Genomic DNA, 24,141 nt, shown 5'->3' with positions numbered 1-24,141 from the left:
AATATGGTTTTAAATATTCACTACCTGTGCCTGAGTGTCGGGTGGGAGGTGCCTTGGGGAGGCTTCAGCCGTGATGGGGCTGTGATGTTTTTTCCTTGCTGAGCATTGTTATGGATGTAACGCACACTCTGGGCCTCGTTGCTGAAAATTACAACTGCAAGCTAACCCTGTGTGCTGTTTCACCTGGACAGTCGTGCTTTTCATGCTCATGGAGCACATTTCATACTCGCTGATTGTCACTGACCCATCTCTCTGTATTTTCCGGCTCTTTCTGTTGTTACTCTCTTTTTATTCATCTGAGTGTTTACTACTCGGAGCCCTCTTTGTGTCTAAAACTCCAACAAGCTCCCAATCAATGTAAATGAGGTCTAAGGGAACAAATTGTTTGTCTGGCCCTGCTCGACTCTCTGTCCTCGTCGATATGCCAGCATGACCTCAGGGCTCCCTCTCTCTCTGACTTCACAGTTTCCTCATGCACTCAGTGGCCATCATCTCTAACCTTTTCCTCTTCTTCCTCTTAATTGATACTTTCTTTCATTTTTACGTCTCATTATAAACTATCCCCATTGAAGCCTCCCTATCTTCTTTTCAGTCTCGTCTGATATTCTTTCACCCAAAAGTGAAATACCCTCCACTTTCATCACTCAGCTCTCTTTTTTGTTAAAATACATCTTGTTCAGTCTTCATTTCTCTTTCCTTTTTTATCTCCCTCCCGCCTCTTAAAAGTTGTAAAAAACATGCTGAATATTTCATTCGTGAAACACAGAATATGGAAACTGATAAAAAAGGCTCCATCTCACTCACATAAACAGAACACTTCTCTCTTTAGATCACTTTTTTTATGAGAGTATCATTTTAGAAGAAATAGTGGGCTTGTTAAACGGTCTTGATTCGAGAAATGAGAGTTTTTCCGTCTAATAAAACAGTAATTTACAGTGTAGGTGTAATACACCAGGGGCTCTCTGATGGTGCTCTTGAACATAACCCTCCAGGAGAGTGTAGGAGTTACAAATCCAAATAGCATCATTAACACCTCGCAAGAAAAAAAAGGATCTTTTATCCTTCTCCTTGTCCTCAAAGAACACTGTTGACGCTAAAATAGCCACCGTGTGATTTAGTGCTCATGAGGACACAGGACAGGAATTGAGAAGAAAGACAAAAAGGAGAGGTATCCATCCACAGCATCTGATCAAATGCTCTTCCCCCGTCGAGAAAGCCACAGTGTCCTTTGAGGAGAGAGCAAGAGGCCGGCCAAGGACAACGGAGACAGCCATTAGTTACAGAAGTGACAGCTTAGTGACAGAAAATTTGGTGGCCCAGCATCCTAACAAGCTTAGAAGGGCTTGAAAGGATGAGATAATGAGCTGAAAATAAAGGAAAATACAAAGACTACCTTCCCATTCATCTCACTGGAGCAGTTCAGCTCTTCAGTCAATAAACACGCGTCTGAGGCTAAACAGGAGGGGATGTTCACAGATGCTGTAACCAATTATTTCATAAAGTGCTGCCTCTTGCTAAAAAAAGTTCTGTATACACCCAGGCCCTGATTCTTGAAGCAGTTCTATCTCTGAATAATCAAAAAGATGTGAATTTTCATTTAGTGAAGGTCTACTTTTCTAGTTTGACCTCAAGAAATGTTTTCTTAAGGATGTCACTGCAGCATGACCTAAAATCTTTGTTGAGTGGCTCCTTTCATAAAGGTGTGCTGCTTAGTCATTCATGTAGATATGAAGAATTCTCTGGCTGACCCTGAAATCTGTGTGGCTCAAACAATCAAACAATACTGATCAACCTATCAGACAAAAATGATGCATTAATCAATAAATGTCTACAACTGGACTTTAGAATGAAGTACGAACCAATATAAAATGAATTCATACACTCTAAATCGTTCATAATTAGAAAAACAATTATTGATAACAACAATTGTTTATTGACAATTACGTGTGGTCTACCTGTTGTATCTTCACCAGGGAGCATCAGCCCAGACAATTACAAGAGATTGTTAAAATCTATACCTTCAGCTAATAATAATAATAAAAAATAATGACAAAATGCAAAAAAAAAAGAATGAAGTCCCTAGAGTGTCCACTTGAGGCTGGCTCCAAAAGTCATGGAATCCCAATTAACCTGTTAATCATAATTTTTCCTGATAAAGTATGAGCTTGCATTTCATCCCTTGGATCTCCCTTCCACATAATATTTTTGATTATTTAATATCTTAATGTAATATAATGTATAATAATTATAACAACAATAATAATAAAAATAATAATAATAATAATAATAATAATAATAATAATAATAATAATAATAATAATATACTTGATTTTTTTAAAATCAAATTTATTTATTTATTATCATTTAGCTTAAAGTCATACTAACACACCAACAGAGTTCAGAATAAAATAAAATAAATAAACAATAAAAATGGGATACTATTGTTGTTAGTGAGTTTAAATGGATTAATGCCCATATCAAAATGCTAATTTTCACTGTAATATTTGGCATGATAACAACGTAAAACCTATTCACATGGGATTAGTATTACCTAGAAACCTATGCTAATTCATAGATATTATTTGCATAAAACATGCTTTTTAGAAAAGTCTGTTTTTAAACCCTTGCTAATCAACCATACCTATAAAATTTGAAGTCTGTGTTATTAATTTAAAGACAGCCATCTTTAGCATTCATAACTTTTTTGAGGAGCAATACATGGTATCACAGAGACTTCAGTCATGTTTTATATGCTTTATACAGTCTGTTTGGTTAAAAGTTATTTAACATTCAACATGAACAAAGATGCAAAAATTCAACAAGTACATAAAAAGCCCATAGGCTATGATAAGAGGGTGGAAATGACCAAGGATAGAAGAGTTTGATCTGCTTTTCAAGGAAATGTTCTCAAATCAATGATTTGCCGTTTACCATGAACGGTGCAGGATCTGTCAGTTTTCATTGCCATTCTGCTCTTCAGCATTGACTACATGCAAAGACTCTGAGTGCAATGACATCCAGAACAACCTTCACAATGACAGCCACACTTTGATGGACAGAGGTGTAAGCCACCAGATTTTGTGTTTCGTCCTCTATTTTCAGTGCACCCTTGAAGTGATGGGGGATTTTGCTCATACATGCCTCAACCTAAGCCTTCAATATCAAATTAATCCCATCGTTCTTAAAGTTCCACTTTTCTTAATCTTTTGCTTTCTCTTTCAATAACTCCTCTTTATATTCGAGTGCTTTCAGTCACCTTTGTTTTTCATTTGGAATCATAATTTGAAGCTCAATTTGGGCTTAAGTGCAACGTCTAGCAGCTTATTTGTTTGCACACTGGGTTTACTCTTTATACCTTCACCAAGCATTATTCCTCATAAAACTACCACAGGCTGGGAGCTTTTATTATTGACTGTAAGTAAGGCAACATGTTCAAAATGCACTCAATAATCCAAGTTCTTTATTGCTTTTATGTTTCATTATTGCTGCGCTTTTGTGTATCTTTCATATCAATAATGTTTTGTTTAAAGTTGAATTTAATTGTCTCATACACCACAGACAGCCAAACTTTATACGCTGTGCATCTGTATTTGCTCTTAAGTGCTGTTCTCAGAAATGCGCGTAAAATTTTAAGAGATGCCCACAGACATGCCCCCTGAAAACAGCCTCTAAAAATCTATATCAGGAAACAAGGCCTGGGGCGCTACAGCCAGGCAACCTTTCTTCTCTGCGTTGAGCTCAAAACAAAATGCACTCAGGATCAAATTGGACAGCAGTTGCAATTTCAACCAGACACAATGTGTGTTGATTTCCCTGCATCAGAGAAACTCAGAGATCAATCACACAAGGCAATGGCCTCACTCAGACTGCAGGGCGGTCAAACACTTGTGGGTAAAAACAAAACAAAAACACATCAGACAAGAAGAGAAATATTAGGCCTACATGTGAAACAACTCAATAGCTTTGGTGGCACCAGAGAGAATAAGCATCCATTTAGCTGAAAAATAAACCCACTATTCCAATATTTAGCCATCTCTCACCCAACCCATTTAAGGGCTACTGCTAGCCCGGGGCTTCCATGTTGACTATGCGGCATGTCCGGGGCACACATTACATGGCCGGTCCTGCGTACATTTATATCCATGACTGAAGAGAATGTGCCCTGGTGCAGCTGTATCCTGCATTATTCATGATGTGTCAGAGTTCTCCTCTGGCTGGTGTCTGTCTGTCAGCGCTATGCGTCCCATGTTCCTTAGCATCCATTCCCCCTGAATGGTAATGACAGGTCACCAGGAACACAGCCAAGAAAAGATCATACCAAAAGCAGGAGAACTCATTAATACACAACGCAAAACATGCAAGCAATTTTACGCACATGTATGCCAAACAAAACCAAATAAACATATAGGCAGGTATAAAATCTGCTCACTAAGTGTTTTCTTATTTGTAACTGTGTGTATGCTCATAGGTGTGTATTCACGCTGCCTTGAGGAGCTACTGTTCGATGTCTCATGACAGGCCGTCAGTCTGCCGCTGCTGCAGCAGAAGTAGAGGAGTCCCCCGGGAGGCCTCTAAAAGCTCACAGGGTTCTGGGGGTGGAAGGGAAGGAAAGGGAGGGGGACCCAGACTTAGTGAAAGCTTTTCCATGTTCATCCACCCAGCTCTGCCTCCCTTCCTCCTCCTTCTCCTCCTTCTTCACCGCCAGCCCAATTTTGTATCCAAATGCAGAGAAAAACTCGCTAACCCCAAACCTTCTAACCACCCATCCCTCACCGCGCGTTGCCCATTTCGACTGCGTCTGTCAGTTATTCCCAACATCTCTGTATCTTCCTTTCCACTTCACCTCCTCCCACCTCCTCCTCCTAGTCGTTACCTCTTTTTCCTCTCCCTTTGAGAGTTTTGCATCTGTCACTCTCCCTCGTACATCTCCATCTCTTCCTCCCTAAACTATTGCTCCCACGTTCCCTCCCCCTCCGTCTTCTCCTGCCAACCAGTAGAGCCACATATCCAACAGTACATTAACCTCCATACATCTCTGTGAGCTCCTCCAGTAGACACTTCCCTCATTGGGAGCCCCTGTCATGCTAAGAGGAGTCTGAGCGAAAGACCTCCTCCTTCTTCTTTCCACACTGAGTGACTGCTGAAGTCCCTAAACAGTGCCAGAGGCTTTAGCCTTGTAGCAGGGGGCCCTGATGGTGGTTGTGGGCTATAAAACCTCAAATACACAAGGACTGTAGCTGTCACGATGCTGGCTTTGACAAGGCTGTGAAGAAGTCAGATTGTAGGAGGGAGGAGAGAAAGACAGACGTGCACGACGAAGCGGCAGCTGTGGTGACAACGTCGTGTCGCCTGAGGCACAGAGAGGGTGCGAGAAATTCTGCGTGAATGTTTGTTTTTGACTCGCTGAAGTTGAATCCCAATCAGCATGAATGATGAGCAGAGAGAGCCTCAAAACAGACAGATCCCTGAGCCACCAATCATTTAATCTCTGATTCCTGTTGGGCTTTGATTAAGAAACAGACGACTGGAGAAAAACGTTGCCGGCTGTTGTTATTCAGTAACATTTGTTGAAAAAAGACCATCTTCAGAAGCTGTTCACCAAATTGCAGAAAACTGATTTTGGGACTCATTTCTTGTGGTATCTTCAGAAAATCAGATCTGCACTACACTGAGAAAAAAAAATAATGAGAAGTGGCTGAATTTTCTTTTTGATGCTTGTAGCTTTGAGAAATTATACAAAGAAGAAATGCCACTGAAGAGTTTTGATCCCACTGTCATGTCACTTGAGCATAGGACAATGAAAATATGGCAAGACGCTAGATTTGTTCTACCTAAAGTCCTGCAGGAGCCTTGCAAAGCCCAGAGAGCAATGAGAAGCAGCAGCTGACTATACTCTTTGAGAAACACACAGGACATCAACAATAGTGTCTGATTACAGCTGAATAAGAGAGGAACGATCCATCTCTGCCTCTGTCTCATCCCTCCCAGTACTTCACTTGTCTAAGGCCTGAACCACACGTATATGGATATATTCCTAAACCCACATTTTTCTGTCCAGGTGGGCCTCTCAACCACACGAACACGGCGATTTCACCCACATAAACAGAGATTTTTAAAAACGGATAAAAAAGTGAAGAAATAAAAAAATATCCGGTTGAGTGGATCCATGTAGCGGTGTTAAACAGAGCTGGTGTTGACGCGATGACGTCAAGCGCCTAGCAACAAGTCACTGTGTTTGACTGCGCATGCTCATAACGTTCTTCTTCTATGGTTTTCACAATTTGCTAACCTGCCACTTATCGGCCAGGCATGGCATTGCAGGCTTCAGAGGCGATCGTTTTCAGTTTAGCCTCTTCGTATGGACTGAGATATTTCTGTGGAGTGGACAGAGATTTTTTTTTAAACGAGGACAAAGATATCTGATCAAAAAAATATCCATATACGTGTGGTTCAGGCCTAAGAATACATCATACATCAAGAGGCCCTGACTGTTTATGACGGGCTAGTTGATCACAAAGAACATCATGGGGAAAGGTGATTTCTGGTATCAACTTTGTTAATGAAAGTCCACATCTAGAGTTGGTGACAGGATCTAAATTTTTTTATATCTATATCTATATCTATATCTATATCTATATCTATATCTATAGCTATAGCTATATCTAAATATCCTCCTTTGTAAAATGCCACTGAATTATAGTAAATGTGAAGCATGGTCACAATAGTTACAACCCACATGCAGCAGTTATTCTGCAGTGGTCTGTTCAAACTTGAGAGTCTATCACAAAAATGAAATGTGAGGTTACATTTGCTCTGCTTGGTGAGATTGTCGTTGGCAAATGAGCACTGGTAGGATATAAAAAGATAAACCACATGAGCCATCAATGTGAGTAACACCGAACAGATCTGGTACACCAAACTATGATGCAGGGTGTCCCATTTCAAACAACAGCTTTACGTAACTAAAAATAAAAAACATAACCTCCCTACTTTGTAAAAAACTGTCTTGAGCAAAGAAAAGTAGTGTTAAAAAGAAGATACATTCTTCATTCATTCACTTACTTCCTAAACAAGTTACACGCAAGTCTGATTTTTACCCTAAATACCCCCAAATTTCGAAATTACTATCCAAATACATGTATTATACTTCATATTCATGGGAAAACAGGACAGACATTTACAACATCATGTGTCCATGATGCGAAAAAGATTAGGATACTGAGAAAATTACAGAGCACAAACACGGACAATCTACACTATGACATCACTCTAGACAAAGTGGATCACTGCTGTGTGTTCATCCACGTCAAAAACTAGCACGCATCGTAGGAGCTTAGGAAAAGAGCGGCGTAACATCTAAACCTTCTCTATTTTCTTACATACATATATTTATTGGAGTCGTAAAGTCAAAACGACGTAAGTCAAGAACCACGTAAGTCGAGGACCTCCTGTACACGTCTTTGTGAGGGTCACATCCTTACAACAGTGGGTGACAGTGCTCATTAGAATCAGAGTCTTAATCTCTGAAAAACACTATGATAGACAGTCCTGCTGAATAATCCTGCTCAATTGTCTCCTATGGTCCTCCAAATATGTGTGTCAGTGTCTGTGTCTGCCTTAACCCCTTGGCTTTCTACAGAACAGGTATTAGCTAAATATCTGTGATTGGCTTGTGCTAACATGCCAAGTAAGGTGCACGGGTCTCGAGTCCCTGCCACGTAGTAACACGATGCTACAGGTGGTTGCTGGGCTAGTGACTGTGTTCACGTAATCACAGTCAGAGGCTATAAGTGTGTGCTGCTACTGAAACTGAGCCAAGGAGGTGTACACCCAAGTAGTCTGGAGAAGAAGCAGGAAGAGTTGCCTGGCTAAAGCAGTTTAAATTGTCTGTTTTGCTATTTTTCTATTAGGTCATACGTTTCATTTGCTGGTTTTAACTTTGGATGAGCCAGACCCCTGGTGTCGGAAGTTTTCCTTATAAAGGTCTAAAAAATGTCTTCTAAAGGTTGGATTGCAGAGATATGTGAACGTTTGACAAAATGCTGTTAATTTCTTCAACTCTTAATTTTTCTGCCTAAATCACAGTGAGAAGAACTTTCTTATCACTTTACCTTATACCACATTTCTGTTCCATGATCTGCTTCCTGTCATGGTTGATTAAATATCATTAAGACAAACCCTGACCCTTGTTATATATGTGTGATAGAGTTATAATGCCTTCTTTCTGTCTGCAATTTCATTCACTCGCATTAAATTAGGGTAGAGACACAGATCTGAAACATGGAGGAATCAAAAGAAATTCATCTGCACAGCCGGACACCTGGATCATTTTGTTCTTTCACAGGTTTTGTGAATTTAAATTGAGATGTCAAAGAGATGAAACAAATGTTGAAGCATGTCTGGGATCAGAGAGGAGTGTCACACAGAGCAGGAGCTCCTGATGTACAGACAATCAATGTTCACGAAAAAATGGAAAATTATCCCCCAATAAGTCAAAAGCAGGATGTTTTATTAAGGTCCAGAAAGTCTATACATATTTATGTGTCTTGACTTTTGTTTTTTATGTGTGGCAGTGCTTTTTATTAAAAACGGAGTGCTGTTGGAATAACGTGTATGATCGAAGTGTGTAGCAGATTCACAGGACTGAGTGAGTCTGTTTGAGAAAGACCAGTGTGAAGTCAATGTGCGATGGTTTCATTTTTAATGGTGTGGCCATTGAAATAAAGGCTTTTCAACATTTGTACTTCAAGGAGTCAGTGTGCTTTGGCTGTTTTTGAAGTTTTCTTTCCTTTTTCTGTGTCACAGGCTTCTGTCATCTAAAAACTAAAACCTACTCTAAACCTAACCTTGACACATTTGAGATACTGTGTGTAAAACTGACTTTATGCCAAAGGGCTGTTTCTGCAGAACTTTCATTCAAAGATATCTTCTTTTGAGTTAGGTCCTGATGAATAGAATCACCTTGAAAAAAGCTGCCACACATTCTCTAATACTTTTCTTTTGATCAACGGCTTTGCAGATGTTTTCTGAGCTGCAGGACACACCGAAGAGAGTAATGTGCGAGAGAGGAGGGGGACAGAAAGAGAAAAGCAGGGATCTAAAACACTATAGAAGGTAATGAAATGTGTGATTGCCTGGACCGTGCCATTATCAGAGGACGAGGTCCTCAGAACCTCCAGTGCTGCAAAATAGGGAGGAGGATAAGTCATTGTGGGTAGGTGTGTTAACAAACTCCCTGTGGCTTTAACACACACACACACACACACTTACAAGGATGCACACACTCCCCTTCCTATGCATCTTAGAGCCACACCATGGGGAAATTCATTTACTTTCAGACGGGCAGTAAAAAGGACGCCTCGTAAAAAAAGACCCTTTATGTGCAATCAATATCTGAGCCAATGAGCAAGCGGAGAGGCTCAGTTTGCTTCACTCAAACACGAGCGCACACACTGAGAGAGGCATCATGACTTGACTTTCTATTAGCTTGGCCGCTCGTCTTGTGAAGGACACTACAGGAAAAGGTTGAAGCGGGTTATGAGAGAGGTGTTGCTGCTTTAGATTAGACACACTGAAAATCCCACACAACTACAAGGATTAGAGTTTTCTTGGTTACCTTAAATCACCAGCACTGCAGGGTGGAAACGCACTGAATAGGCTCCACAGCCTGGCGCCTTATCAGCCCAGTGTGTCTGACATATTTCCATGCATGGAAAGTGAGCAGCGATATGGTCTCTGCTGTAAACAGAGCTGGCTTAATACTCGCTTAAGCTATCTGATAGCCTGCATGAGGAGTTTTTGCAGGTGTAATTTGAATGTTGCAGAGCCCATGTGGAAAGAATGCCACGCTGATTAATACAGGCTGTGATATAAGGTAATTCCCCCACTGCTGCTGCTACTGCAGCTCAAATCCTCCAACAGACCACTGGAAAAGGTACAAGCTCATTATTCACCGTGCAGCATGGACCCACACCGTTGGACACAGTGGCAAATACACACACATGCAGAGGGGTGATAGGAGAGTGTAAGTAGTGGAAACATTTCAGCATTTACAGATTAGTGCCTTTGTTGGGGTCAGACAGAAGACAGCGCCACAAAGTAAAAGCCAAAGCAAAGATGTAACAAGACAACAAAAGCAAACACTCCATGTGTGGTATATCTCCACACTTATCTCCCCGCTTTTTTTACTTGTCCTTTCCCGGATAGATCTACAGATAGTCAAACATCCCTCCACTTTATCTCAACTTTCAGTTTTTCACCTCTTCTTGCGGTTAAAAGTCCACCCTGAGCTATTTCGGGGGAGAAAACAAAAGCGTGGAGTCTCTGTGAACTCTTACCTGTCTCACATCTCATTCCGGTAAAGCCTTGCTGGCAGACACAGTTGTTAGGTGAAACACAGGTTCCTCCATTCTGGCACAATCCGTCACACATAGCTAGAGGTAGACGATGAGAGAAGAGCTATTACTCACTGAGATTAACGAGCATTAACTATCTAATTAGAGCAGCAGTGGCAGCATATGTATTTGCATACAGAATAAGAGCTAATTTGGTGATGTGATTCATTATGAGCCTCTCGTGAAATTATTTGGAGTGATTAATGCATCTCAGCAAGGTTAATTCAGAAATGTTCATTATCCGGGAGTAGGCTCTTTGCTAATGTGTCCCAAAAAACAGAGAGCTCACAGTAGGTGACAGAATTTAAAAGAAGTAAATGGAAGTATTTACACACAACTGCTTCATAATAACGTTGGGGAAGAAGTATGGTTAAATTGCAAAGTGAGGCAAAACCTCTTCCTCTAGTTTGGATCAAGTTTTTTGTGAAGTTACCAGCAACACATTTCTCATGAAACCCTGTCCTGTCCTGGATTTACCTCAATGGCATTGCAGTGATTGTTGCAGAATGCAGAATGATGTAGAATTCCACCAAGGAGGTTTTGTTTTTGGGAGAGTTTGTCTGTTTGTTTTTTTGTTTTTTGTTTGTCTGTGAACAACTTAACTCAAAACGTAACAAACGGATCTGGATGAAATTTTTTAGGAAATGTTCAAAATTGGATAAGGAAGAAGTGATTGAAATCTGGAGGTGATTTGGATCACTGTCTGGATCCAGGAATTTAAAAGAAATTCTTTATCATTGTGAGATAAGGCTGTTTTTACCACAAGTGTATATAAATCCACAATAAATGGTCAGATTGCTTTGTAAAACAATACAATACGAGGTCATGATAATCCCTGACAGATGTAAAAGTATGATCCAGATCCTGGCAATAATGTGGATACTAAGATCCAGAATATGAAATATGTACTGGCTCATCATAATTTTCAACACTGTCAGGTAACAAATTATCGTACAAACCTGTAACTAACACCAAATTGTAGCAGACAGTCTGCTGAAAGGGAGTATAACATTAAAGTAGGACTTAAGTGTTGCGCCACAATCACAATATGCTTGGAGGAGGTCTGCACTCTCTGAATGCTTTTCTAGTTTTCATATTTTTTCCTATCTGTAAGTTCCTTTAATTACTTGTACAGAGCATAGATTATTGCACTTTTGCTTATGGTACCTCTGGTGAGATGCCAAACCTCATTTCGTTACTCTATACTTGTCTATGTGTAATGATAATAAAGTTGAATCACATCTCATTTCCCTGATAAGCCCTACGTTGATTACTTTTAATAACTTAAGCAGTAGGGTTACAAAGGTGTGGAAAATATCAGATACATTTCAGGAAAGTTTCCTGAAAATTATTATGTAAAACTTAAGCTAACTTAAATGAAATTCTCTAAAAAAAAAAAAAAAAAAAAAATCAAAAAATTTCCAGGACATTTTGCCTCAGAAATTTTCTTTTTCTTTTTCTTGTTCGCAACTTGAATGGGTTTATAAAAAATGATCTCTGTTGAAACAACATGATTGAAAGCAAATTCAACTGTGTATGAATCAAAAGTGCTAATAATTCCAAACACATGTAATCATCATCACTACTTCACAAGACTGCAGCATTTCCACTGAGACCACATTTCTGGATTTAGAATCTAAAAGTCCTGTCAAGGTGAGTTTTGAGGATGGTACTGACATTTGTAAATATTGTCATTTCTGAATGTTGTATCAGGCATATTTGCATGCAGGTTTGCTTATGATAAATATTTGTGCCTACATTCATGACAGTTCTCAGTTAGGGAAAACATAATGCGTGATTTTTGGAAACAGGGCAACAGACCTGAAATATAACATTAAGGTTATGAGGTTGAAATTGAAACTGTGTGTGAAAACAAACTTGTAGGTGTTATAATTGGCAATAAATAAAAATCAAAATCTTAAATAAGTTATGTCTCAGCTAAAATGTTCCGATCAGCCTTAATTCTGTATAAAGACCAAGATTTCTTCAACCAGAAATCTCTGTACATGCTGTGTAATTCACTCATCGCCCCATACATGATATACTGTGTAGAGGTCTGGGGAAATACATGTAAAACAAATACACTATTTTTCTGATACAAAATAAACCAAACAAATTATAAGTAAAAAACTATACTGTGAAGCAACCAATCATCTTTTATTTTAATTTAAAATTTACAGACTTAGTTGAATGTAACACAATGAATGTACTAAGCAAAAACCGGTCAATTACCACAAAGTAATTAGAAGCTGTTTATAATGAGAGACAATCTATACAGTCTGAGGGAAACATCCATTTTTCAAAAAACAGAAACAAATACCAAATCTCTCTGTCTGTAGGTTAGAGGGGTCAAATAATGAAATTCTTCTGAAGAAATGAGCACATTAGGAAGACTCAAAGACTATCCAAAAATTACTTGATTTTGAAATACACCATGGAGGCTGTTAATTAAAAGATTTGTGTTATTACACATTTATTATCAGTTATTATCAACAACAAGTGTTATTTATTTGTTTTGCTTTGCATCTATTTCGTGATGTTTTTTGTTGTTTTGTGAGATAAGAGGGGCACATCTTAAATATGCTTTAGCATCAACCTACACCCTTTCGGTTTTCTTGGAAATTCTGAAATTTAACTTCAAGCTTGTAAATGGTCTCAAATGTTGCAAGTGAACCAAAATAAAATTTCCTTCCAATTAATTCATCAATTCTGGTTATAACAAACAAAATGTTTCATATTCAAACATGTATATCACCAAGTAAATGCAGTTAATATTAAGTTATATTAATTCCCACAAATTCCTGTTAGTTTTCTTTGATTCCCAAAAATTCCTATGGAAAGTTTCCAACTTTGAAAACTCCCTGGAAAAAGTTCTGACATTTTTTTTTTATTTTATTTTATTTTTATTTTTTACCATTTTCAATTAAATTACAGATCCTTGTACATGCAGGACACCAGATAGTACACAGGGGGCCTCACCTTTGCAGACAGTCCCGTTTCCAGTGTAGCCCGGCTTACAGGAGCAGCTGTGACCTCCAACCATGTTAAAGCACAGAGCGTTCTCATCACAGTTGTGGAGCCCGCTGAGGCACTCATCGTGCTCTGAAAAAAACAAGAAAACAGAGCAGATGTTGATCTCAACAAGCTCATCAGTTATACATACATTTCTGTCATATATTTTTCAACTGCTGTAATAAAAGCAGCAGCAAAAACAGTACAGTCATTGTCCTCCTCCCATCTGCACACCGCTGCTAAAGAAAATAAGACTTGATTAAAAGAAACTGAATGCTCATTTTCCTGCTAAATATGAGGAATGATGGCATCCAGCTGGTGATTTGTTTCACTCTCCATTATGAAGAAGAGATCTGAGGCGTCAGTGTTGGATTAAATGATTTGAAAGTTAGACAGCTGTGAGCGTGGTAACAAGACATCATTGACAAACAGTCTGCTGCAGGACTGCTCATTTCTCCATCTCACATCATCATCTGTCAGGAAGAATGGTTTCTGCTGTTTTAGTTTTTACCAGGCATTGTGCCTTTCTTTTCTCCTTTCTTGGGAAGTCTTGAAATGAATTGGGCTTTCAGAGCTTCTTCAAACAAATTCATGTTGTTCTTTGTACTTCTAAGCTGCTGGCCTTCAGTTTGAATGCCGTACACCAGCACGATTGTCCGTTAAGTAGCGAGAGAAATGTTTTCTGTGAGTTTTAAAAGAGCATTAACAAGAACGTCCCCTCGGAGCCTGGACTCCGGAGCTGCAATCACTCGCTGCTGTGCTGTTAGTGATACGGTTTGTTCTGAATATCCCACAGACAAGCCTGACTAATGGCTACAGCCCGTGACGACATGCTGAATCCTACTGGCAAACAAATCTCCTCCCCTCTATTTGGAGAGGACACAGAGGTGGCGGAGTAAAAATGAATAAAGGCGTGAAGAATAAACATACAAAACACAGTCCAAGGACAAATACTGTAATTACGCCACATAAAAACACAACATAACGGTGCTGAGTAAAGCACAAAGCAAGTTTTAACAGTTGTACAATTAGAAAATGTGATCGTATAAACAGTAAAATGACCCAAAGGTGACAGAGAAACATGACAGAAACGTAACAGAAATATAATTTTGTGGGGTTGTGGTTGTAAACAGATCATTTAAAACTTGTTTATGGAAGCATGAAGTCAGATAATATCTACTGTTGGCCTCTGCAGACACATTTAAAGGCTTAAATACAGAGTGCAGAATAATGAAGCAATAATAAAGCAGTGTTTTAAGCAAACAATAAATGATAATGACTCTCCATGGAGTCATTTGGGTCCCTAACACACAGACAGAACGACAATGTGTTAATGTCTTTATTATACTCTTATAATAGACTCTTTGTGGGTGGATAATGCTGTGAAAATGATGGAGAGTAGATCATTAAGGCTGTAGGTTACTAATGATGGATAGAACATTTTTAAAATGTTCCTTTTGTCAAATGAGAGTCAATATCCTCTTTGAGAAATTACTATGTTAGCTGGTAGAAATGACCAAACTGAATCCACACTTTTTGCACTGAAGGGAAAGAAGCTTCTAAAAAGGCCTCTTGAGATTTAAAAAAAAAAAGCCATGTTTTGAGCTGCAGGATTTTTAGGTATTAATTTGCTTTTTGTACTCATAAAATCTCAAAGTTCCAAAGTCCTGTGCTGATGAGAATTAACTTCCAGCTAATGGTGCTTTTGTTAATTCACATGGAGTAACTCAAGGACTCCAGGAGTGATCTGGTGACAAAGGAAGGCAGAAAACCAATGAAGTATTTTTTTGGAAGGTTTTCTTTCAAATGTGACTATTCTTTTTTACAATAATAGGTAAAATGGCAATTTAGGGTTGTTAAAAACAAAGTAGTCAAAGTATTCAGCACCCATCCCTACCAATTAAACAGCCCATACGTTGATGGAAAATGAACTGAAGGGTTTTCTGCAATGATTCAAAGCACACGAAGAGCTAAACTGTAGGGGTGCACCGATTACTTTCTGACCGATCACCGATCACCGATCCTTAAGAAAAACTTGACCTGTTGATACGGAATTGGGCTGATACCGATTTTTATTTTTTATAACTAACAGCATATGCCTTCAATGTGCCAACATTATTTTACTAAAAATCATTGAGCAATACCTGTGAAACAATGGAATCTTTAAGTTTTAACTTAAATAAAAAAGTGTCCTGAGTTTTAGGTCTCAGAGCAAAAAGCAACAATGGCTAGCTGTCAGACCTCCCCAGAGGTATACAAGATCAGTTTCATATGTAAGAGTGGGCCTATCACAGATCACTGAGCCCCCGAAATTAAGGAAATCGGCTACTTAACTGTCCCTAAATTTAAGAAAACTACAGCAAAGACTCAGTTAAAGCTTCTTAGCCTAGCCCAGGGGTATGCAACCCTAACTCTCACTCTCAAAGGAGCCATTTTTCCCCATGTCACCTGGATTCAGGAGCCACAGAATCTGCTTTCTCTTCACAACAAAGATAATGCAGTGTATGAAATCATTTTCTTATTTTGTGACCACATATCAAGGATGTATATGAAGCCAGCACACTGGTATTAAAATTAATCCATCCACATAAAATTAAAATCTCTAGTGTCTTCCAGAAAAGTTTTTTTTTAATTTATTTTAGTTATCCTACCAGGGGTGTAAAATTCTGGGTTAGCAACAGGTGCAAGGGAGGTTAGAGGGCCGTTAATGTTGTAAGAGTTGAAGTAGAGAGATGGCAGGCTTTATTGCAGGATGTGGTGCAAAATGTTAAATCATGAAAAATCAAAAATTCTTTACGTCAGTAATATTTTTTAAGCTACAGGGGGCCACTGCAAAGGAGTTAAAGAGCCACGAGGCCCCAGAGCCGCAGGTTGCAGACCCCTGGCCGAGCCTGTCCTGCTCGAGCGTTCTTCCACTTTGATGTTTGTTTACAGGTGAGATGATTTCATTTAAGAGTCAATGCAACCAAGTCACCCTAAGAGCAAAAGCACCCAGTGAAGGACGAAGACTTAAAGTAAAGGAATGTAGATCATTGAAGCCCTTAAAGGAAGAGTTTCTTCCCTCTGAGATACTAAAGACCCTCTCCTGTTGTTTTGTGGAGACTTGTATAAATATTTCTCTTTGATATCCACTGGCGAGCTGAGCCTTAACTTCTCTGACTTGTTTGTAACCTTCAGAAACAACTCCATTCATGGCTCAAACAAAAAACTGTCTGTTAAGAAAGTTTTTCTCTTATTCAATGTTTTCAAAGCTTTTAGTAAATAAACCAGGCAGCAATTCGTGTTTGTATTAACCATTCACAGTGCAGCAAATCTGGTTTCAAGGGCTATTCAGAGGACAAGTAGTCAACTTAATCTCTTAGGAAGGTTGAAGCTCTTGGAAAACATTTTTATACAAATGTTTTTTTCCTTTTTATTCTCAAGAAGATGTTCTTGAAATCAGAAAATAGCTCATTTTATTTGACAAAAAAGGACTTGACACCTTACAAAAGCAACAGTTATACTTCAGTGTAGCGGTAGAAATACAATAATCTGTGTGAGCTCATAATTCATCAAACTTTTTCTTTTAGTGACATAAAAGAAAAGTGAGATAATGTTTGTTATGATTTGGTGCTATAGTTTAAACAGAATCATGGCTTTTAGGTAATTTCTGGGAAATATAAACATTTAACTTTCTTTACTTATAATACTCAAAACAAAGCATTTTTTCTTATTTCTTGTGAGTAATGTGTTAAAAAGACTTGATGCTAGTCATATTTACCCCACAAGTCTTGATGAACATCTCATTCCATGACATTGAAAAAACATTAAAAATCTGATGAGAAAATTTTCCAATAAGAAACTGAATTATATTTTTCCCACCCAATAGTTAGACCTTTTTACTGATTATAGGTAAATCAGGTCTCATTTTTGGTCTGTAGTAGCTTAAAATGATCTAGACTTGAAGTGTAAACGTTGCTTACATTGAGCTTAATAAAAGCTTGTTTCAGAAATAGGACGACACAGGCATAGTTTGAACTTTTTGCAGTATTCAACTTAATCTCTCATATATGGGACTTCAAACTCTTGGCAGGCATGGCGCTGCTTTGGCTCAGTTGTTAGCTCAGGTGTTTCATGTAGAGATTACAGATCCCTTTGTACCGGCTGTAGAATCAATTTCTGACCCCTGCAAGAGAATGTGTGTGTGTGTTAGATCCCTGTCTCTCCATATATTCTGTCAATCTGTCCTAGCTTGTCCTATCATATGAAAGCAAAACGGACGAAAATCAGAAAATAAAAACTTGAAAAAGGACGATTTATTTTTTTTACAAACATTTTTTTTTAAAATTTTTGAATTTATGCATAATCAAGGAAAATGTCACTCTCACTACTGAACAATTTGAAAGTCTTTGACGCCAAATTTCATTAATTCTTAATACCTTGATCCAAACAGGTGATTGTTACAACTCAGTTTATCACCTCAAAATTTGTAACGTGTTTTGTTTTTGTTGTTGCAAATCAGGTTTTATCACCAGTTCACACAATAAATTGGGATGTTTACTATTTATTATTTTTCTGCCACAGTAATACAGAGTCTTTCTTCCAGTGCCTATAAAAAATTATTTCCCTAAGCAAAGTTTGAGACCTGAATGGTTGCACCCGAAAAGTGTAAGCATCAGAAATGTGAACGCTTGTTACAGAAGACCTGAGCTGCATCATCCATTTCTCTGCCATTATCCAATCCATTACATCTCCTGAACAGACCGTGGGCTCATCCGAATTGAAAGTGACATTGTGATGAGCTCCTCCATCCAGGGTTTGATGTATGTGTGTGTGTGTGTGTGTGTGTGTGTGTGTGTGTGTGTGTGTGTGTGTGTGTGTGTGTGTGTGTGTGTGTGTGTGTGTGTGAGGGTTAGATGGATTGAAGGGCACTTAGGAGTTTGCACTGCTCTGCTCTGCTCTTGTTGCTGTATCACACACACATACACACACACACACACACACACACACACACACACACACACACACACACACACACACACACACACACACACACACACACACACCTGCTGTTGGGCGGTTTAAAGCCAGCTCATCGGCATATAAAAACAGTAATAAGAGCACAGACAGATGAAAGAGAATGAGTTTTTTTTCACAAGGTCACATCTGTCAGAGCAGCCAGTCACCAGTCAGAGCAGACAGGACAGCCGAGCCACACGGCGCTCTCTGTGGATAAGAGAGTGTGCCACAGAGTGTTTTATCTAATGACCCCAGAGTTTACTTGTAATTTGGGTTATTTGGGAATTAAAGCTCTTCATTTTGCATTTAGAGAAAGCAACTCCAAATTTAATCGCCAGCTACAGCCCTAAAAAGTGAGTTTGTGTGTCAGTGCGGAGCGGAGCTGGTGTGGCCTCGCTGACTGCTGCAGCTCAGGCTGTAGACAGATAAACAATCAATTATGTAGAGCCTGTCACCAGGGATCTTTCCCTCTCGAGTTGGCTGCTTCTCCTCGCGCTCAAGTCCCTCCAACTTCTGCCAAAACAACACCAGCCCAGCCAGGTCTGACCTCAGGCTGTTTTCCCAAAGACATTTTAGTTCTTATGATACGTACGCAGGGAGAAAAGTCCCTCTGCTTCCACAATGACTCTGCATTTGTTCCAGGGGCGTTATGAATGCAGTGCATTCATTAGAAAACAAGACAGGACAATCAAGGGATTTAAACAATGTCTGAGTGACAAGTTTCAGGGGAAAGAACCAAGACACAATTTGGTCAAAATTACAAAAGTCACATGAAGCTTTCTCAGTAAAAGCTTTGAGTTTAAAAGTTTTCATGTCACTCACAACGTTTGGAAGTCACAGAGAGAACACGCAACTCTGTTTATCCCTGACCCCTAGCTGCCAGACGCTTTGAGACTTCAGACTAAAAGGCATCTTTTCTGATCTCGGTTGTTGTCAGACCCCCTGCTCCACCTCTTGCTCCTGTCCATCCTTTCATACCCCATCTCTGCCTGGCCCTCCTTCCGTTTCCTCTGCCCCAGGGGCCTAGGTCTGGTTATCGCTGGATTAGAACAAGGGCACACACCCTGCACACACACACCCTGGGTGCAAGCATGCACACCTATACGTTGTGCACACACACACACGCACACCTCAGGACAGCCTTCTTTAATAACATTCAAAGGGAAAGCACAACCAATCCGCTACCTTTCATGGATTAGCTGCTAATCTTACAGAGCGAGGAGCACCTCTGGCACTTTGGGGAAAAGACGATGAGCAGAGGGGAAGAAACAGGAGGAATCTTGACCTTCAAGATCAAGGATAAAGTTCTAGTCAAATAAAAGGGGCTAAAGAAAGCTAGGGATGCTTTCTTTAGCTAAAGGCTCTCCTGGTTTCAGAGCCTCAACAGTGTCCAGACATTCGGGTGTACATATTCACTTAAACAAGGACACGAATGGCAGCATGCTCCCAGTCTCCCACCAGCTGGGATCTGATCCTGCGACCTCTCTTGCTGCAGATGGTCCTGATGTAAAATACAGACTTGTGTCTGAGCTCGCCGACCTCCAGACAAGCTGAGGAAGAATACAACCAGGGCTTCATGCTGGTTTCTTCCAGGCTTAAATCTGCGGATCAGTCCTTTAATCCACTATTCTGCACATAAACACTGAGCCATGAAATGAACTATAGTCAACTTAATCCTCTTTACCAGACAGCCTGCTTCTCCTACGACACTGTAAAGCATGTGGAAATATGGCTATCAATAGCAGGACGTTGTTTCTGCTGAGTTAGCTGTTCCTTAATTGGGGAAAGCCATTGAGGATGATAAAGATGCTCGTACATCATGCAAATGTACAATGTCAATAGGTAGTGAAGGGTGTGTGTGGGGAGTTAATGTGTCCTTCCACAGCTGCAATATTTCCTCTTAGACAAATCAGCGCTCCCTATAGACTCTTTTCAAACAGAAGCAGATGTTCAACCACTATTAATAAGCTGTAGATTCCTGCAGCTACTAGCTTAGCATCCCACTACTTCCACTGCCAATTACTGCCACCACGACAAGAGAGCTGATGCTAAACTCTCCAGATCAACACGTGTTTATAAAAGCACCCTGGTGAGTTTTCTGCCCAAGTTTGTTTTATTTTTTCATTTTAAAGTCCCTGGATGAGAATTGCTGACACCTAATTTGACTGTAATTTATCTTTCCTATGAAAAAAGGTGGAAGTTTTCCACACAAGTGATTCTGTTTCGTATAATTGTGATGGTGGATGTGTGGGAGCTGATAGTCCATAAGTCAGTAGGGAGATTACGATAGTTGATGCAGGGAAAAAGTCATTACATCAGGCCTCTGCATAAGCCCTGGTTTAATCACACAAATTGACTTTTATTGCATTGCCGTGTATTCCACTCCTGTGTCTTGAAGGCATTTTAATAGGAAACTACATAAATTATAGTGACACAGTTTAATCCACTGGGTTTGGGGGGTATTAATCATCATTGTGGATCTGAGGAAAGGAGTGCACAGTGGAAGAAAGACAAATGAGCAAAACAATAAAAGTTGCCTGCAGCTGAGATGATTGGAGAAAACAGGATGAAGTCACATAAGGTATACTGGCTGTCTACAGATAATATGGAAACAGGCTGCAGCGTGCAAGACTCTTTTTTAAAAATGAATCACAAAGGCACAAAAGGAGAGATGAATTCACATTTGTAACTCCCCTAAGAAACTATTCCTCAGTCTCTCTTCTAACTTGTTTATGCCTTGCAGAAGTGTGTTCATAAAAAGCCACAAATCTTTAGCATCGCTCTATTATGTGAAGATTTTTCAGACTATAGGGAAGAGAGAACCACAACAGGGGGCTGTGATAGAGCAGGAAATGGGAGTTTTCATCGGGTGTTTGCTGTTTTATTACGGCTTCAGTTCAAACTCCAATGGCTCTGCAGGAAGGCTCAATCCTTCAGCAGGCAGGCAGGGCCCTTCACTCTGCTACTGCTGAGTTCGTTTGCATTGATGCAAATTACTTCTTTTAATTACAGACGATGAGGAAATGCAGCACGTTGCCCCCTCTGTGGGGATGACGCACACAGGGAGCTACTTAGCACCGTGTTTAACAAGCTGCAACAACTGGTGAGGAATGATGAGGCCGATCTGCCGCTCATCACTGAGAGTGACATTGTGTTATTCCAGATGAAGGACAGAGAAACATTACATTATGCAGGGATTATGGACTCTGATTTAGACAGTGTGCAGTCCTAAGTTTGTCATTGTAGGAAAAAATAACTTTGAGTTGACTCTTCTGAATGTGCTTTTACTTCTTTATGAACTATGAGTGTCTGCAGCATCCAGCTTATGTCATGAAAATACATCTCTGAAACGGCTCATTTAGCTCACTCACAGCATTTACTCTATCAGTTACCTCTAGGTTTTATTTCCTCATTGAAGAATGTTGATTGTATATTTGGACAGGACTGAGGCTGAAGTTTTGAATCCTATGATCATCATGCTGTCTTGAAAATGCTGAACTCAACCCAACATCAGGTGACCTAGCAAGTGGCAAAGAGGTGGAGCTGTGGCAGGCTTTGATCCTCGCTAACATCTGCAGTGTGCCCGCCTGCCAGTCAAGGCTGCTGTGCTTTTAATTATGCAAAACTAGCGATTTTAATATCTTCTAAACTGGTTGCAAAGAAAACTCACCCACTGTACAGCATGAGCTGTTAGAGAAATGAGCTTTTCAGACCAAAATGATTTTTTAACCATGGTGTTAATTGGCCTCAAGCAGCTCTCAAATAGCTCTAAATAGCAAACGCCTGATCACACAGGTCAAATTAACCCAGAGGAATGGAATTTGGCACAACTCTATGCCTTTTGATTCTGTGACAAAACCATCAAATTTTAAACATGGCGGCAAAACTGTTTAGAAATAGCATCCTAAATAGGTGGGCTAAGTAAGATCCTGTCCTGCAATCCAGGCAACAGCACTAAATTTCAAGTAAATTTCACAATTTTTAACAGCACTGCACTTGTTTTGATGATTGTTAACATTAAAGATGTACTCACCATCTTTACTGCTCTCACCCAGATTGCAGGACACAATTGGGTATCAAAATATACACATTGTTTCGCCCATCAATTCAGTATGCCCTTGTTTTCCCTCTGTGTCAACAAGCAGACGCAGCAGATTGGTTTTTATTTTGTATTGTATGTATGAACAGCTTATCTCTGTCGTTGCCAAGCAGCAACCTCTGGTCTAAGAATACAAGACAACTTGGAAGTGCTAAAATTTGCAGTTTCTCAAGTGTCCACTTGAGGCTGGCTCCAAAAGTACCAAAAGTCACATACACACCAAGCCAAAAAAAGCGTTTTCACATCAGACATAAACGTGTTTACAGCCTGGTGCAAAAAAATGTCCTGCTAATTGCTAATTTCATTACAACACACACTGTAGTGAGGGTGATTTTTTTTCTGACTCAGCAGTTTAAAAGATTTTAAGATCACAAGTTTGCCCAATCAGAGGCAAAGTTGAGCTCATGTGACCGACGGGTATTTCAGAAACAGACAGGTAACATCAGGGAGGCTACATCCATTTATTACACAGTCTATGGTCATTGCTTGTGTGATACAGAATTGATCATTACTGTTAATACTCTGTCAAGGGTTTCAACCAATCAGAATGGAGTATGTGCCACAGATGGGAGTAAGTAAGAAAGTGGTGTACTAATTGGTCTAATCAATGGTAACCTACAAGAAAAAGCTTTTATGAACCAGCGAGACCGCGACCAAAATCACCCACAACACAGACATAGATTAAAGTCCAACAATCATCCTCACAATCTTTCACAGATTGATTTGGTTTTGCTTTTGAAATCGACTTTGGTTTCAACTTTTAACAGAATCAAATGGGTCTGCCGCCTCCACTCACAGTCTGACAGTCTCTCTGTTTCTCAAGTTCTCAGCCACTTCCCCTCTCTCTATCACACACACACATACACAGAGTACATCACACACGCCAGATGAAGGCTGGAAACACTCACACAGGTCCACAGACACTTTGACACTTCCAAAGAGGCCTGGAGTTAATCTACTCTGCTTCCCAAAGCGAAGTTTAAAACAGATAAAAGTCTTTTGCACAAACGACTGTAATCTCTGTTTTAAGCTGCAAACACAAACAACAGGCTCGGCTTACAATACAAAAGAGTTCTGAGATTTCAGCTAAGGCTCTGGCATTGAATAAATGTGTGCTATTATGGTGTTTGAAAAACCTGAACTTTAACAAAGCAAGGAGAGAAGTGCATTTTGTAATCTACACAAAGCAAAATGCAATCCAAAAATTGGTTCAACACTTTTCCTGAGTCTTCAGTCTTCTCTGTACTGCTCGCTTTTGCTGAATCATTAAGTTGTAAAAGGCTGGTATTGATTTTTCTATGTGTGTGTGTGTGTGTGTGTGTGTGTGTGTGTGTGTGTGTGTGTGTGTGTGCGTGTGTGTGTGTGTGTGTGTTTTATTTTAATGTGGCGCGAGCAATCACAGCAAAACCAATAGAAGCAAATCAAACTGAGACATTAATCTCGATGCATATTAAATGAACAGACCTTGCATGATTGCAGGGGGACAGATTTACAGACAGGCCCTTCTGAGCAGGCACTGCACAGAGCACGTGTCTGTTGTTTGCTGTGTTTCACAGCTTCGGATAATGACGCACACGTTTTATCACCGAGTTTCCTGTTCTGCACTCTGACGCTGATAATTCTCTGTTTGTACGTGGA

The 24,141-nt window shown here is 39.7% G+C and overlaps 1 protein-coding gene across 2 annotated transcripts in view; it reads right to left on the bottom strand.

Annotated features, from left to right (window-relative positions):
- Positions 1-24,141, bottom strand: part of nell2a (neural EGFL like 2a) — a 99,214-nt gene that overhangs the window by 19,781 nt on the left and 55,292 nt on the right. For both annotated transcript variants that reach the window (XR_012598895.1, XM_074677799.1), the window contains exons 14-15: positions 13,374-13,496; positions 10,338-10,433 (exon numbers count right to left, since the gene is read on the bottom strand). Coding sequence is in view for 1 of the 2 variants with exons in the window: in XM_074677799.1 (XP_074533900.1) it covers positions 10,338-10,433; positions 13,374-13,496 (219 nt within the window). In the remaining variant the exon portion in view is untranslated. The remainder of the gene's footprint in view (positions 1-10,337; positions 10,434-13,373; positions 13,497-24,141) is intronic.

This window comes from Halichoeres trimaculatus, unplaced genomic scaffold (assembly GCF_033239565.1).
Source record: "Halichoeres trimaculatus isolate MK-OKI-2021-1 unplaced genomic scaffold, fHalTri1.1 fHalTri1_scaffold_10, whole genome shotgun sequence".
Lineage (NCBI taxonomy): Eukaryota > Metazoa > Chordata > Actinopteri > Labriformes > Labridae > Halichoeres > Halichoeres trimaculatus.
The sequence above is the reverse complement of the archived record's forward strand: the minus strand, read 5'-3'. Positions and strand labels throughout refer to the sequence as shown.